General features: G+C 38.2%; 3 protein-coding genes across 3 annotated transcripts; 1 reads left to right on the top strand and 2 right to left on the bottom strand.

Annotated features, from left to right (window-relative positions):
* Window positions 1–196: 196 nt before the first annotated feature.
* Window positions 197–11,515, top strand: L(2)05287 (WD repeat-containing protein l(2)05287). Its single transcript, XM_076771747.1, has 15 exons — window positions 197–495; window positions 597–798; window positions 905–1,083; window positions 1,211–1,330; window positions 1,427–1,614; window positions 1,716–1,874; window positions 1,964–2,157; window positions 2,231–2,415; window positions 2,505–2,668; window positions 2,750–2,936; window positions 3,010–3,188; window positions 3,261–3,433; window positions 3,574–3,759; window positions 9,401–9,519; window positions 9,627–11,515. Exons 1-15 carry the CDS (start codon window positions 365–367, stop codon window positions 9,814–9,816), a joined length of 2,556 nt encoding a protein of 851 aa, XP_076627862.1. The 5' UTR covers window positions 197–364; the 3' UTR covers window positions 9,817–11,515.
* LOC143345039 (uncharacterized) lies at window positions 10,223–11,629 on the bottom strand. The gene has a single exon (XM_076771748.1). The coding sequence runs from the start codon at window positions 11,498–11,500 to the stop codon at window positions 10,223–10,225; it is 1,278 nt and encodes a 425-aa protein (XP_076627863.1). The 5' UTR covers window positions 11,501–11,629.
* Window positions 11,630–11,811: 182 nt separating this feature from the next.
* Window positions 11,812–15,509, bottom strand: Ppk13 (pickpocket 13). Its single transcript, XM_076771750.1, has 8 exons — window positions 15,150–15,509; window positions 14,844–15,038; window positions 14,296–14,377; window positions 13,766–14,008; window positions 13,258–13,485; window positions 13,002–13,186; window positions 12,525–12,652; window positions 11,812–11,955 (listed from the first exon to the last, which is right to left on the bottom strand). The coding sequence occupies exons 1-8, from the start codon at window positions 15,257–15,259 to the stop codon at window positions 11,855–11,857; spliced, it is 1,272 nt and encodes a 423-aa protein (XP_076627865.1). The 5' UTR covers window positions 15,260–15,509; the 3' UTR covers window positions 11,812–11,854.
* Window positions 15,510–17,119: the final 1,610 nt, after the last annotated feature.

A 17,119-nucleotide genomic window follows, 5' to 3' on the forward strand; every position in this document is an offset into this window, starting at 1 on the left:
ACGCATCTCGGCGTATCCGCGAGCCACCAGTTAGTTTCTGATGTACTAGCGTGACAAACGAACCAATAAGGAGATTCGGCCATACGACGTGTTTGTAGTAATTTCCCCCCGTATTCGTACGTAGATTAGGTATTTTTCTCAGTACAGTTGTATACGTGTCACGTGAAGTTTGCCAAGTGTTTAGATACAAGAACAAACCACGCGGTCGGCATTTGGTTTGGTTATTCAAAGTATGACGCGTGTTATTATCAAAATATAATTTTTTTACGTGTAATTTGTACGTTCATGTGTTATTAATGCATGGAGTATATCATACCAAGTGTAATCGTCAGAAACATTAGTCCTTCGCGAGTCGAACGACAAAATGCAGATGAAATTAAATGCACGTCGACAGTCTACAAATATCGAAGTAATAGATGTAGACGATTTAGTTCTTACGAGAAAAGGTGGAGGTAGTATAATTGATCAACGACCACTCTTTTCTCACGATGGAGAGTAAGAATTAATTTAACAAGTACAAGAATCTCGAGCTCTTCTATTTAATAGTTTATTATTATTATTATTATTATTTCATTAAACAATTTATATTGTTACAGAACACTTTACATAGTATGGAAACATGTTGTAAGAGCTTATAGCATACAAACTGGAGATTTTGTAAGAGAATTAGAACCAGCAAATCATCGAATAGCAGGATTAATTGTACACCCTGAGAGTACTAACAGTGTCATTGCTTGTACAGAAAATGGGGAATTAAATTTTTGGAGTTGTCAAAGCGGCATTATCACTAAAAAATTAGTATGAACGTTAAATGTATTTTCTAAAACTATAAAATTATATCTTTGTTCAAAATGGCTGAATTTTTTTACATATATTTATCATTATTTTCTTATTGTTTCTCTAGAAATTAAAATTCCAAGAAGATCCAAGAGTAAAAACTTTCCATATTGTAAATTTTAAGAATCAAAAAGGGATCGAGTTACGTCAAGTACTTGTAACTTATATTTCCAAGTGTAATGCAAAAATTTATGTAGCACTATTTGATCTAGATACTGGATTTTGTACAAAATCCACTTGTATATCGTAAGTGAAACATTTCAGAATATTTCATATGTCATATTTGAATATCTATATCATAGGTAATTCAAAATAATAATGATAAAAATACATTTATTGTTAAAATAATAATGTTTACCATTGATTATCACAGAATCGACTCTCATGAATATTATGTTGATATTATTGGGAATCATGGGGAGAATTTGATAGCTATTCTTCATGATGTAGATTTACACATATTAAATCCATCAAGGAATCTTATTGATAAGCAGTACGTAACATGTCATAGTGAAACTATTTATTACTGTAACAAAAATTAAATTTAGGAAATAAAATACTTGAATACTTAAATTTTATTTTATCATAGACACAAAACAGGGAAAACAGGTAGGATACCAACATGTATTGCTGGACATCCAGAAGAAGAATGTGTTGCCACAGGAGATTCATCTGGTCGTGTAGTAGTATGGAAGAGTTTGTTTCAAACAAGACCTTATACAGGAGTTTATCATTGGCACACATTACCAGTGACAGAAATAGCTTTCAGTAAATCAGGTAAAATACAGAAATTTCAATATTTGTTTAGACTTGAATATAATAATAGTTATATATATATATATTTAAAAATAATTGTGGTCATTTCATCGAAATTACAGGTGGTCATATGTATACTGGTGGAGGAGAATGCGTGCTAGTTAAATGGGTTTTAGCAAACCCACAGCAGAAATCTTTTCTTCCTAGGTTACCAGCACCTATTAAACACCTTACTATTGCTCCAGACAATTTATATGTTGCTGTTTCCACTTTAGATAATGGTAATTGTGTTATTTAATAATCATTATAATATTACCTTGATCTTTTGTGCACATACTAATAATACTTTTGCATTTGATGAAAATTGTAGGCATTGTAGTTGTAAATCCACAAAAAAAGTTGACATCCGTCATACAAAACTTCACTTGGGGTGTAGCTTTATCCACTCAAGATTTATTTCCTGCTGGTCTTATTGTTGATCCACGTACAAATTGTCTCGTTTTAAATAGTCGTACTGGGCATGTTCAATTTTATAATACCCATACAAAAAATTTATTGTACAATGTGAGTAGTATTATAAGGTCATATACAGCGCACATCTAAATATTAATATACTTAAATATTGATAAAATTTTAGATAAATATTACAGCACAAAATTTTTTAACCCAAGAACGTAGTTTAATTATCGTGAACACGGAAGTTACAAAGATAGCTTTAAATCACGATGGCACGTGGATGGCAACTGTTGAGGAACGAAATGATAAATTATCGTGTATAGAAGTAAGGCTCAAGTTTTGGATGTTTGATGTGAAACAGCAGTTGTAAGTATAAAATGCGAGTACAATCGCTCGAGTGGTCATTGTATAAAAAATTTATACCGATTTGGTATAAATTTATACCGATTTGGTAGGTTCACATTAAACACATCGATCGAACTTCCTCACGATGGAGGTATCAATGCTTTACATTTCCAACCGTGTACCTCATTCGACGAAGACGAAGCATTAGCAATTACGACTGGTGGTGATAAGAAATTCAAATTGTGGCATCTCGTTGAATCGTCATCGATGTACAGTACGTAAGATGGATGTATTTTATCAATTGGTGTATTACAGTGAATTATTATATTAAGTTTTAAGATAATATTTGTTGTAGAAAAACCAAAACATTGGCAGTGTCATAGTATAGGAGATTATAGAAATTTGTCTGTAACGGATGCTGGATTCTCAATAGATGGTTCATTAGTTGGTATTGGTTTTGATTCTAGCGTAACAATGTGGACGCCCGATACCTGCACGTTTAAATGTAGTCTTACGCATAGCCAATATCAATATCCAGTGACGTAAGTTCCTAAAAAAATAATAACGACATGAATTACCAGAGTAACATTGACATTACAATAAAAATTTTATTAGACGAATCGAATTTGGAAAACAAGAAGCCTGTCACCTTGTAGTAGCAGCTTCCACGCAACATATTGCAGTTTGGAATATTTTATCGCTTACTTTAATATGGAGCGTACCTTTGAAAGTTGCAACTCTTTCAGCTGATTCAAAATCTATGTACATGGCCGTTTTTACAACCAATAACTCGTGTAAGTTTACTTTCTCTGGAGATACATTTAATTTTATTATCTTACGCATACTAGTCTGCTCGTTTATTTTAGTGTTTGTATTTACACCGCAAAGACCATGTCCCGTTTACACAAGAACGAATGTTATTGAAAACAATTGTTCTATCTTGGGAGCTACTTTCGTGCCACATCTGCAGGAGAAGCGAGATTCGTCTTATAGACAGTGGCAACGAAAATCGCAACTTTTCTTTTTAGATTCCAATCAAGTACGTTATATAATACATCACCTGTATCACTCGTTTCGAAGTTTTAAAATTATTATTTGTTATCTGTCTCGATCCGCTATTCACGCAACTTTCGTGCCTCCGGTATATCATCGGTACTAGATACCTATTTTTGTATATAGGAATTGTTGACACTGGAACCTGAATCCGAAGTGACAATTTTTCTTGAATCTTTATCTACAAGTACTACCGTACCCGCAACTGCCTTTGGTCGCATGATTGCAGCTAAAACTACGTCGACCAAAGAGGCAATGACTCCGTTCATGCACGAACAATTAAGCGTACCGGGGAAAGGAATGGTGGAAGAAGTAAGTGTCTTGACGTATATTTTATACAAATTTCTTCTTCTATAACGTGCAATTATAGTATAGTGAAACAGCTCGGAGTCCAATAGTTGAGTAAGTAATATTAATTTCAAAATACATGTGCGATAAAAAAAATAATTTTATTCTAAAACACATTCTCATCCTGTAATAAGATTGAAGTGCATTTATATGTACAGTTTCCCACGTAATATAGTATAAAAATAATTAAGTAATTACAAAACATATAAGTATAAATAATAATAAAAGGCAGGCAAATTTGATTTATTGTTTTGGTCAAGAAAAGACACTTGACCGTACGTGGCTGGCATCAGGATATATGTATGTATACTAGACAACGTATATTTACTATTTTGAACATGAATCGTATAACGTTATTTTTCCTAACGTCCATGTTCCAACATATGCGTCCGCAAAGGGTTAAGTGAAAAAAAAAAAAAGAAGACCGAATAGAATCTCTTATTACTTGATTTGCTTCGTCCATTTAATTTACGCGATGCGGAAACTGAACATGAACATTAGACTCTGACAAGTACAGTTTTCAAGTAAACGATGCACCATGAAAAATGAAATTAAAAAGATTTATGGAAATGATATTGCTTCGTTTATCAAGTAGGTGTGGTTTTATATTATTTGAAAGTATCGTGACAAGTTTACTACGCGAGTTAAATCTTGACGCGTTAAATAAATTTCAATGTTTGCAGTAGAACGTTGAGAACAGCTGGTCGATGGAATTTCGAGTAAACGAATTTGTTGGTCGTTGTCCATCCGGGATTGCGGTGGTTTCGTGTTTGTCAGTGTTTCCTTCCTAAACGGTAATTCCGACAGCGACGGACAAGATCGAATTTTCTGTAACGTAGACAGTGCCATTGCGGTATCTGCCGCATGTTCTCGATCGCCTGCAAGTTATACATCTTTACAACAATAATTGACGAGCCTTTAATGCTCTGTAACCCCCTGGGACTTGGAGGTCGTATACTCGTTAATTGTACGTACAAGCTTGCCTATTCCGGCATACGAAATTCCGTTATTGGCTTAGTCTAGTAATCGGGGACTGTTGCGACTTATTTCTCTTACGTATGTACCGCGTTGTGTACATTTTTTCAGAACTCGTGAATAATTTGGGTTACAGAGAGTTAATAAGACTTGAGGAACGATCGCCGCGCAGCATAGCGTAAATAAACTTAATCATCGCCTCGTGGCTAATTATAGTTGAGATTATCCAAAAATGATACTCGCTGACGTAAACTCTTTGTTTAAAATATCGTGTACCACCTACAGTTCAATTTGATTAGATGTAGCAATACAAGCGGAGGAAATAATTCACTTGTAAAGTCCACTTATGCTTGCAGTGTTATCATAAGCGTTCCACGTGTCCGTGGTGAGGGAAATCTGAATTTTATTAAAGGTTCCTTGCCGATTTGCAAAATATTTTTGCACGGAGTCGCAACAATATTTCCATAGTTAGTCTCGAGTTTCACTCGCGGGAGTGGTTTTTATCTATGAACAAATCTTTATCCGTTGTAACTCGAATATCAATGACCGAATTATGTAATCGGTAATAAAACTTGCGCAATCTTAACGATAACATTTGGTAAATGTTACAACAACAGTCTGATCCGGTAGAAAATTATCATTTTGTGCGTGAACGAAGCCAGCCGAATGAATCACCGTGGACGGTAAACGATGTTGATAGAATTTCATGGAACGTTGTAACTTTTGTTTCTTTTAGGAGTAGACCTTGATTTGCAGTTTTCTGGTGAACAGTATAACAGCCACGCTGACTCACTTTGCGCATCTTTCTAAACTTGTCGCTTTTCCTTAGTTCGCAGCGAGGAACGGAAGTGGGCGAGTCAAAGACCCCAACTTACAGATAGTCTACACATTTACTATCAACACGTGGACAAGTTTGATGCACGAAAGAAAGATACACCGACGGTCAGATCGGGTCGATGTGACCCGAATGTATCGTGTTGGATAAATGAATTAAGAGAAACGTAAAATTGATTTGTAGGTGGTACCGAACGAATCACGAAAGAAAAGATACTCACTATTTCTGGATTGCTGGCAGGGTATCCGGACGTAGTAGCCGGCAGAAATAAGATAGCCAGCAAGATACACGACACAAAACTCCACGCCGTTAACTTCATGCCCTCTACTTTGTTTACCGAACGTAGAGGGAGGCTTCCACCAGTTGTCTCCTTCGATTGATACGCACTTGAGGAACAGACGTTTCTTCGGACGTTTCCTTGAATAAAAAATTTCAGGAGTTACCGCCCCGTATCTAGCGAGTATTCAAAAATTGTATCAACGGACAATTCCAAGTAGAGTTTCGCTGAAGGTTACGATATTCTTCTATTGCAAATAGAATTCCATTACTTTTTCTCTTGAAATGTGAAGGAAACGTTGGCCGATAGACGTCGTTGAACCTACGTTCGCCAGGATTAAATCGCAGAGCGATGAAAAGTGTGTTCTCGCTCGATGGACTACCCGGCGAGAAGCCAAGGGGGGAGAGTTCGTTCCTTGCGTGCTCGAACGCTCGACGTAGGACTGAGTTTGGGAAGTGGCCTCGCCATGATTTAATATAGGAGCTGCTTCACCGCACTCCCACCCTCTCACGGCGTTCCAGAGTTGTCCCTCTGACCTAGGGTATTGTCTTTGATGGAGAACCTTCGACACGCGTCACTCGAGGTATTATTTTCATCTTGGCGGAAGTTGTGCGCGCGAATTGACGTCGTTTCTGAATGAATCTTAAAAAGTTTTTACTTCGTATGATCGCAATTAACGTTGCGAATAGAACGACTAATTGTTAGAGTCGCGAGAAACGTATCGTCGTTCCCTTCTCAAGTAGCACTCGTTTCTTTCGGGTGGAAAATAATGTTTGGCAATGTTTCTGATCTTTTTTAATAGGAAAAAGTTATACGGTGAAGTAGAAGCTGCGTTAACGTTTGAATTTTTTCATAGCTTCATTCTAGGCGTATCAATTGAAGAAAATCTTAATCTACATGGGTGTGCCCATCGTCCTTGTTAGAATATTACCTAAGCACACAACTAGAATATCCTCCTCGTTTCTAAAATCAGCAAATATTGTTACTTGCTGGGCAATATTGATCCCCATAAAACATAATATTCGTGGAATTTAATTAAAGTGCAATCTCATATACATGTATGTTATCCTTGTAAACATTTTTCCAAAGAAAAATTCGAAATATCGGTTATTTTTCGAGCCGATACACGTGAAAATCATCACCCCCTTGAACAAAGAAAACTTGTCAGATAAGAAAGTTTGTTTCTCATTCAAGGTGATAAGGAGTTTGCGATTATTCGAAGATATGGTATAGACATAATAGAATGTCCGACTGTTTTCTGAACCCACGTGCGAGTGTTCTCGGGAACAATGAAATCTACCCTGTAGGAGAGGTTTCGAAATTTCGTTGTACGATGCAAAATCAATACCAACAGTTTCCCTAGAAGTTGTTATCGCTGAAACCATGCAACAAGTACAAGTTTGCTTGAACTTGGCGAGCATTGTGGTTGGTAAAATTACGGCGATAACATCAGCTCCTCTGAAAGTTAAATCTTGTCCCATTTGGAGACTGCCTTAGTCTGGAGGCTAAGCAAATTAAGGATCATCACCAGGGGCGGTCCTTAAGGCCGCACGATCGCTAATGACAGTATTATGAACGACCGTATAATTAATTTTAAACGATTGCCCGTATTGTGTCTGCGCGTTGCCTTCTATTGTCTCGAATCGTGTAATTAGTTTCTTGGATATCAAAAAGTGTGATTATTTCGCACTTTATAAATAAATTTCGGCAATGAAAACAATCTGTTAGTTGTAAGATAAAAATGTATAAATATTAAGAATTTAAATTTTATTTATTTATTTCATTAGTTAAGTTTGCGTTAGCATAAATAAAACTTTAACCGAGTAATGGTATACGTTACGCGTGCCGTTGTAGCGGCGACAATCGAGTGCAAAGTGTTAAATTAGTGGTCTTGAATCTACTTGTCGTAAGAAATATTGATGGATTTGATGCAGTGGATGTGTAACGGAAGACACGCGTTCTTCAAGTCTTGAAAGAAGACAAGATTATTATTAGGTGGCATAAATATAAAGCAAGTTTTCTTGATTGAGAAATTTTTTAAGATGTCTCGTGACGTGATAAAGTTAAGTTACACTCGACGTGTAATTACTTGCGTACATACGTTTACGTCGGCAGTGGTAATAAACGGACATCCGGCAACTCGCCACTTTCGTTCTTACTTAAAAAATTGCGTCAGTTCTTTGGAATTGTCAAGACTTGTTTACCACCGTATCTCCGTTTCTTTTTATGATCTACATATATGTTTCGACAAAGAATCCTCGCAAAGAGGAACGTTTTCCTTGTACGTAATCGGCTTCCAGCCAGACATCGAACAATTATTCAGACGAATAACCGCTGAAAGTTGTTTAATTTTCATTCCTCGTTCGAGATTTTTACCTAGATCAGACCCAGCTGTCTCTAGATCTTCGGCAAGCGCAGAAAATAATTATTATTTAATATTTTACTTAACGATCGACAATCTTACTTAAGATTTACCGTAACGTTTTTCTCGACTCTCCTCGTTCGGTCTGTAGAAATACGGCGGAATGTGTGCCAGGCGAAGTAGGGTTTAAATTTTAATTAAGTTTTCGATAGTTGGCCGAGATCAGAACAAACGACGAGGAAGACGTTCCCCGTCAGCGCCCGAAGAATTAAACTTTCGATGATGGAACGTTCCCTTATTTAGTCTCGTTACGGTGTACAATGGAGAACGTAGTTTTCAACGTTGATACGGAATTGTTTGCAAAATCAGGTCAGGAGGAACCTGTTGGGAAGCTAGGAACAAAGTCTTATCTCCCCCGGGAACTGTACTGATTGTTACGTTACCTATTAATAAAATGGTATTCTCCTCGTTAAGGGCAAACATTGATTCTAGTTGTGTAGTTTGTTCCGAACTAATCAGTTTTTCTTGCATATTACATGACGCACCCTCTATTCGGAAATTATTTTTTTAAGGAATTACCGAACGGAACCTTTCTTTATACCTTTGTAAAGAACTGTTACCTATAATTTTTATACTTATATTGGCTACAAAGTATAATCGTTTAAGTGGAAAGGAAGAAAAAGATTTGGCGCTGACGCGTTCATCTTTCCGGTTTATTTTCTTAATGCGCGCATCTTGAATGAAACACGCATATTTCTCGTGATTTTCTGGCGAAAACTAGTGTATACCGTGACGAAGATTCGTGTAGGCTGTAAGAGACGCGTCAACCTAGATCTGAAGTAGAAGATTACAGGAATTGCAGAAATTTTCGTTCGGGGGTGTGCCTGCGTCAGCCTTAAAACTAATTAACTAATTGGCCATCTCGAGAGTGACGAGTGTGACTGAACCGAACGCACTTTATATTCATCGTACATCCTCTTTCAACTCGTATATCCTTTTCCTTCATTCGTTTCCCGCATTTTGAATTAGAAAAGGAATAGAAATAAATGTCATATATTTTCTTTTTCTCATACGAGTTGAAAGGATGAACACAGCAATAAAGAAAACTATTTTAATCTATGGAACTATGTAAATTAATGTTAGTAACGTGTTTCAGCTTCTCAGTGTCTCGGCCCACACTCTACCGCCTATGAAAATGCTTTGTTCGTCTTTCATTGCCTCTTTATTGGTGTCATCGACATCGAAAGTTCAGTCAGCGGATAAGAAACACGAAAGGTAGTTTAACAAACGAAAAAGGAACACTGAATTATCAAGCCTCCAAGTTGCTATTTTGTTCGACGATGATAATCAGGAATCCGTGAGTTTATAGTTTTTTTTCCTAGGGATGATAGGATGAACGACGAAGAGGAGTCAGCGGACGAGAGCGAAGATGAGTTCCCACGACGAATGAAACCTGAATCCTCACCTGTCGTTGAAAACAATATCGCAAATGAAAGAAAAACACAAGTGATCGAGTGTGATTGGTCTTTCTTAGCGACCATACTTCCAGACCAGGAAAATATTCAACATTAACGAATGAGGAAATAGACGCGAAATATTTTCCGTTGAACGAGCCTCCCCGGATTCGCTAAGATTCAACTTTTAAAAACCGAATGTCTGAAATGTAGTATGCAATAAAATTCAATTCCCTTGGCGTACGCAACTCCCATTCTTAGTAGCTCGATTATGTAAGAAAAATAAAGGAACGATTATCGAAATTCTTTCGTGAAATATTGAAACGGGTACGTATAGAAGAAGATTGTCGCTTTGTACACTATTTATTAGATGTTATCCGAGAAATATATTGTACGTACATGACGACGTTGTGCAGCATTATATAAATGTTGAGATATTGTTCGGTTCAATATTCAGACTTAGCCTAAAGACTCGTTTTAATTTTAATAGGAAAAGAAGAGAATAAAAATGATATTTTGAAAGATTATGTTGGTTTCGGTAACTGTTCAAGTCGAAAACTAAGCTCAACCAATTCGGCAACAGCGTCACCCAATCTTTTATTGTATACGGGATCATTTTTCATGGCCCTGAGAACTATGCTTTTTCTGTTTCGAAAGACGTAGTCGATGAAACGATCCGCTTCGTTCATAATCTGCGCACTCAAGCCCTCGTCCATCAACACAGTCTGATAATATATAACTGCAGTGATCAAAGCACCTAAGCGCTGTTCTTCCATCCCTTGTACTAACTCTGACCAAGATGGAATCTCTACGGAGGTCGAATTCATTGAATTGAAGGTTTCACGCAGAACACTGTAATAATGTTTCAACATTGTCTCTTGCGATGTTTCTCTAAAAGTACGATCGGTGCAAAGATATAGGAACTGGGCCACATCGTGCGCTAACGGCGAATATCTCAACAATTGAAAGTCCACCAGCAAACACTTTGGCGGTACATTGTCACTAAACATGAGATTATTTCCCCAGAGATCTCCATGACTGACCACGTTGCGTTTTGTAGGTGACGTTTCTATGGCACGATACACTTCCTTGCAGGTCGTTGGTATTAAAGTAGCATCGAGACCAAGGTGTTGAGCGACAGCAACGGCAGTTTCGATACCAACGTCGAACCATCTTCGAAGTTTACCAGTCTGACAAAAGGAACTTTCCACGAAAGCGTGAGGATATATCTCTTTAAATGTCTTTCCAAGGCGCGCTTCTGCCAAAAGAGACGACGCGTGCATCCGAGCAATGGCCGTTAGACCGGAAACAATAAGTTCCTTGGTGAACAATTTGTTCTTTATCGTGTAACCCTGAGCGCCCAAGTCATCAAAGACCAGCAAATTATCCTTAATCAAGTAACAGGCTGAAACCCACGGCTCACATTTGTATTCGTGATGAAGTTGAGGAATTATGTCACGATAGAATATTCTTTCCTTGTCAAAGACACATTTTTCGATCATGTACTCAGTCTGAAGAGGTATGTCGTAAGGTATGGATTTGGCGAAGAAAGACAACGTTCGTTTCCCATCTTTTGTTTGAATTTCCACGGTGAGTCGTTTATGAGATCCCTGAAATCCAAGCTGTTTATTCGAGTACGGTTGCAACGAAAACTTTACAACGTTTGCTTCACTGCCACACGAACTTTTTACTATATGTTGGACTTGTTGAAAAGTTAGCAAATTCTCAGAGACGTTTACAGGAGAGCACACTTTGTTCAACTGTTCGGATGCAACTGGAACTTTCAGCTCCGACTTGGACATGGTTAAAGAAATAAAGATGACGGCACACGTTCATCTTTATATAAGCGTCCGGCAGGAGACTTTTCTTTAGAATCCGTGGCTGCTTACAGTCACTTTATTTACTGACAAATAATACTTTGAAGATAAAGTTGCTGCAGCATAAAGGAATCGTACACTAGAGTTACGAACGTTGGCTCGAACATGTGGAAAAATTTATTAGCATTTCCTTTGCTGATTTATAGGATGTACTTTGCGTACATTCTAACGCGATACTTTTATAGTAGTCCGAGTGTCGTTGAAAAGTCCAAAACAAGTACGTGCAGTAAATCAATCTTTGACTATGTTTTTCAATACTCGAATCTGACAAGTGTGACTTTATGTTATCTCGTTTCGGCGAATAAATAACCAGTATGGTATCTCGAAAATACTTAATATACTGACGCCCATAAATAGACCAAATGCACTTCCAACTGAAACTAGAGATAGCGTAATATGAATGGTGTATCTACGATAAAGCGAGAGTAGTATAATATAGAGTATTTCCGGTTTTGAGACATTTATTTAGTCGTTGGAATAAAGAATGATTTCTTTTAGAAAGTGTTTAGATGATAGAGAAGACAGTTTAGGAAACAGTACTGTACGATCCTAGATAGAAAGTGATTTTACTTGCCAGTGAACTGGTGAAAAATTTGTTTGTATACGTGTAGAAAGTCTCTCCGATGAAGGGGCCCTTACCCGGTACTAGACCACCAATTGGCATGAACATTTCACAACAATGTATTGTTTTTCTGAGCATTCGAACGTACGGATCTCTCGTATTGAATTCACAGAGGTAACTCTGCTGCATTAGACCATGTCTCGTCGTCGAGCAACGATAAGGGCTCCTTAATCGACAGAAATGATACGCAACCACGGGATTATCGGTGCGATGTTTTTTAGGCGGCTGGGTTTCTTTCGAGTCACTGGCATAACAATGATCTTATAGAGTAGAGATTCGGTAACTTTATATCATATTATAGAATATAGATGATTGTCAAGTGTTTACCTACAACATCCAAAAGATCATTAGCTACGTATCGACGATATCTCACTGTTGGATGCGTTAATAACGTAAAATGAAGTCGTGAATAAGAAGGGTTCGGAGACTCGTACTCGGGTTGTTCCCATTGATTTCTACGGCATATAAGGATAGGCATTTTTGTAAGTTTGTTTTTCCTTGAAAAAAATTTCGATATTTTAATCGTTTAATGACTCGAAAAGCAAGAAATATATTTTCAGAATGTTTGTATATCCGTCTGGTAACTGTCCAACTGTTTGTTCCGTGAAAACTCGAAAACAGCTCGACATATTTTAGTAAAACTGTGTACACGTGTAGACGTCCTTCCGATTTACGGAATAAACAAATGTTTGTTTAAACTTAATGGCTGCAAAATAACGTAATAATGAGAGCGAACGTGTTGAAATTGATTACCCTGTAAGTAAAAAGATTGTAATAAAAATGTAATTTTCGTATGGTTCATACGTGAGCAGTGACGTTCCGTCGCAATTTGGCAGACACTGTTCATCTCTCATCGAGTAAGAGAGAATATTCGTCTTATTGGCGATTATGCACAACATTTCGGTTCCATTGCAAGCTCGTGCACCGTGCGGTATGAAATAATAAAAATGCACGCAGCCGCATAACGTTATCATTCGCTCTGTGATTACCTGGTGAATCGTATAATAAATTATACAAGATTGACGTAGGAGACGTGGAGCATTTTAAATTGTAGACGCACCTCCAGATAACACGAGTCGCTGCTATAAATGTCAAACAGACTGCTTCCTCGTTTTTCATCGGAAAACCGACAATTTCGACGATTGATCGCGACTTTCTTTACACCGTCTTGGTTGTACGTGTCGTACATTATGAATTCCACGCGAGTCGTCTTGCCGATTTTCAAATGTATCTCGTCCTTCTCCACGTTGTTGATCGTTGGCAATTCGTAATTGTTGAAAAGGTGTACCTAAAGCATTTAATATAATTTGTAAAACATTGGGGAAACAAATTTTCAATTTTCTTACGTAAAAGTTTAAATTGCAGTTTGTAACAGGAAGGGTTTACTGTCTCTGTTTGCAGACAGATTCTAGTCTAGATCGTAAATGAACGTAATAACATTGAATAGAAGTGTCCAAGTATGTTCGAACGAAACTAATTTCAAGCAGAAAATAATATCTGTTATCGCAACTTGTAACACGTCTAAATGAAAATGCTAAAGAAGAGATTAAAGAAAAACAGATACGCACTGTAAGTAGTCTGATTAGCGATTTCGAGGTTGAATTTATATCAATAAAAAGATCGCCATATTGTACGGTTCGATTTATGAGATATCGTACGCTTGGTTCGGCATTGTTAGTCAGATGAAACGTATTCATAGCAAGGCAATACCCTATGCCAGTTTTTCTTAATTCTTGAAATTCGGAGCAGCAATTAAATTTCACGTTGTTCCACTCGCAGTCGACCAATAATATTGTACACGGAAGTTTCATCTGCGGTAAATTGAAAGATGAAATATTAAAAAATATTTCTCGGTCGAATAGACTTATCGAACTAAGAGTTATTTGTAATCTGTTAACCCATTGGCCTGTGCCAATATCATTTTAGACTCGTCGTCCATGGCAGATTAGGTATTCGTTTCGACGCAAGATAAATTTAAAAGCCCGGCTACGACACATACCATCTCATATTAAATCATACGGCAAGAGATTAATTGTATGCTCTCGTAACAGACATGTAAAATATTATACATATGTATAGGTGGGATAGAAAATCTGACCTGTTCGTAAGCGAACAAAAGTTCCTCCGCCGTTGTAGAAAGTAAACTCGGATTGGTGTAATTTACAAGCGCTCCTGGATTCCTTAAAAAAAAAAGAAAGTTTACCATAAACATAGACGACGTTGATTCGCAAACAAATGGACATTTGGTAACGTAACTCTAATGGTACAGAGTTTACAGGAATTCAGGATTAATAATTATACTATATCTGTTCAAGAGTGGATTGAAAAGATTCACTTGGAGAGGGGGACGAAATATGAAAAAATATATATTTTTCAACCCTCTTTTGCATTCATTTATTTATGAGTATTAAGGTTGAGGGGGCAATCATAAAATTTGAATTACAGAATGAATTATTTCACAGTAAACGAAATAAAATAAAATTATTCAATCGAATAAATTGCTATGTTTTAATTTTATTCGTCGCCTGTTATTCGAATAAAGTTTCGCTGGTCTCTGCCGTTGAGCGTATCGTCCAAGATATACTAATTTCTGGATTAGAATGAGATACTCTATGTGTACCATACACGTTAGAATACGTTACATACCTTTTGAAGTACTTGTTTGAAATCGTTTTAGACGAGGAAATGCAAAAAGCAACCGTAGGAAATGGTGTTACCCAATGAAGATACATGGTCTCCACGGTTACACCGACGGGATACTCAATACAATTTTTCAATGCGGATTTAATCATGTCTACGCAACCATACCAACACAGTACGCAGGCAATCAACCAAAAAAATCTGTCAACAGGACACATTGTACGAAATGTATCAAGGAAATATTTATTGTTTTTCAGTGAGTTTCTTTCTAATACATTTTTTTCACTTTTTTTTTTTCTTTTTTTGTTTTACCTTTCCAGATACGAAAGCTGACCATCCACAAGATATCTGGTGCCATGAATGCTGCAATTACTCAAGTATCGTTTGATAATTTTCCAACACCAAATCAGTCGCTGCCACATAGTTCGTATGCGCTTACAGACGGTATTCTCTGATACACTATCACGTATACCAACAGTTTTATTTCAACTGTCTCCATAACCGAAGATAAATCGATTCCTAACGGTACACGTTACCTCATAAATTATACAGAGTTTGATTAAATCTTCCATTGTTGGTGTAACGTGCTAGAAAACTCGATCCATGTATTTTGAAAAATCTTTGTTAGCAATAGAAAAAAATGTGGTAATGGTACGGCTAATAAACTTGCACACAGAGTACAAATGCGCGGTGTCTATTTCTAACAAATATTTCCAAAAAATCATACAATCTCAAAAAGCAATCTATTTCGATATATTTTATAGCAAACATTGTGCTCCATTGGATCGCCAAAAGGGGTGCATAGGAAAAGAAGATTGGTGGGCATAAATATGTATATGATATTTGCAGCAATCTTTCTAATATGGACAATCTTCGACAGACGAATCTTTTCGGCAAAATGATATCTATAACTAACATTCCCATGAAATAAATTATTAAGTATTAATCTAACTAATGTTTGATATTTTTTCTCTGAGATTACTAAATCGAGTGTACAGTTGCTGACATGTAATTTTTTTTTTTTTTTACTCATTGGTGAAATGTAATTGTAACTATTACGGAAGCAATCAAAATTAGATGTTAGCAACGGTACATTCAACTCAGTGATCAGTGCACACAGAAAAATTTCAAGCATAAGTTACAATAAATTTTTGTCATTATTCCCATGGCCGTGCATATATAAATATCCTACTATGCCTCGTGTCCCGTGCCCGTGCAATGTGCCCTTGTCTCTGGTCCTGCTACGTGTCCTTGTCATGGGTTAGGTCTGGGGGCTTGGTCTGAGGACTAGGTCTGGAGGCTGGGTCCGAGGTTGGACCCGGGGTGTTGGGTCTGGGGGTCGGTTCCGGAGTCCGGCCCGGGGTGTTGGGCATAGGTTGTTGGGCCTTAGAGTTGGGTTAGATCTGATTTAGGTCTGGGAGGTCAGGTCTGGAAGGTTAGGTCTGGGAGGTTAGGCCTGGAAGGTTAGCTCTGGGAGGTTAGGTCTGGAAGGACGGGCCCGAAGATTGGGCCCGAAGGATGGGCCCGAGAGTTGGGCCTTAGGGTTGGGTTAGGTCTGAATTAGGTCTGGTAGGTTGGGCCCGAGAGTTGGGCCCTAGGGTTGGGCTCTAGAGTTAGGTCTGGAAGGTTGGGCCCTAGGGCTGGGCCTCTAGGGTTAGGTGTGGATTGGGCCCTGTGGTTCGGTCTCGATTGGGCCCTAGGGCTGGGCCTGTAGGGTTAGGTGTGGATTGGGCCCTGTGGTTCGGTCTGGATTGGGCCCTAGGGCTGGGCCTCTAGGGTTAGGTCTGGTTTAGGGCCTCCGGTTAGGTCTGGTTTAGGGCCTCCGGTTAGGTCTGGTTTAGGGCCTCCGGTTAGGTCTGGTTTAGGGCCTCCGGTTAGGTCTGGTTTAGGGCCTCCGGTTAGGTCTGGTTTAGGGCCTCCGGTTAGGTCTGGTTTAGGGCCTCCGGTTAGGTCTGGTTTAGGGCCTCCGGTTAGGTCTGGTTTAGGGCCTCCGGTTAGGTCTGGTTTAGGGCCTCCGGTTAGGTCTGGTTTAGGGCCTCCGGTTAGGTCTGGTTTAGGGCCTCCGGTTAGGTCTGGTTTAGGGCCTCCGGTTAGGTCTGGTTTAGGGCCTCCGGTTAGGTCTGGTTTAGGGCCTCCGGTTAGGTCTGGTTTAGGGCCTCCGGTTAGGTCTGGTTTAGGGCCTCCGGTTAGGTCTGGTTTAGGGCCTCCGGTTAGGTCTGGTTTAGGGCCTCCGGTTAGGTCTGGTTTAGGGCCTCCGGTTAGGTCTGGTTTAGGGCCTCCGG

This window comes from Colletes latitarsis, chromosome 8, assembly GCF_051014445.1.
Source record: "Colletes latitarsis isolate SP2378_abdomen chromosome 8, iyColLati1, whole genome shotgun sequence".
In the NCBI taxonomy this organism is placed as follows: domain Eukaryota; kingdom Metazoa; phylum Arthropoda; class Insecta; order Hymenoptera; family Colletidae; genus Colletes; species Colletes latitarsis.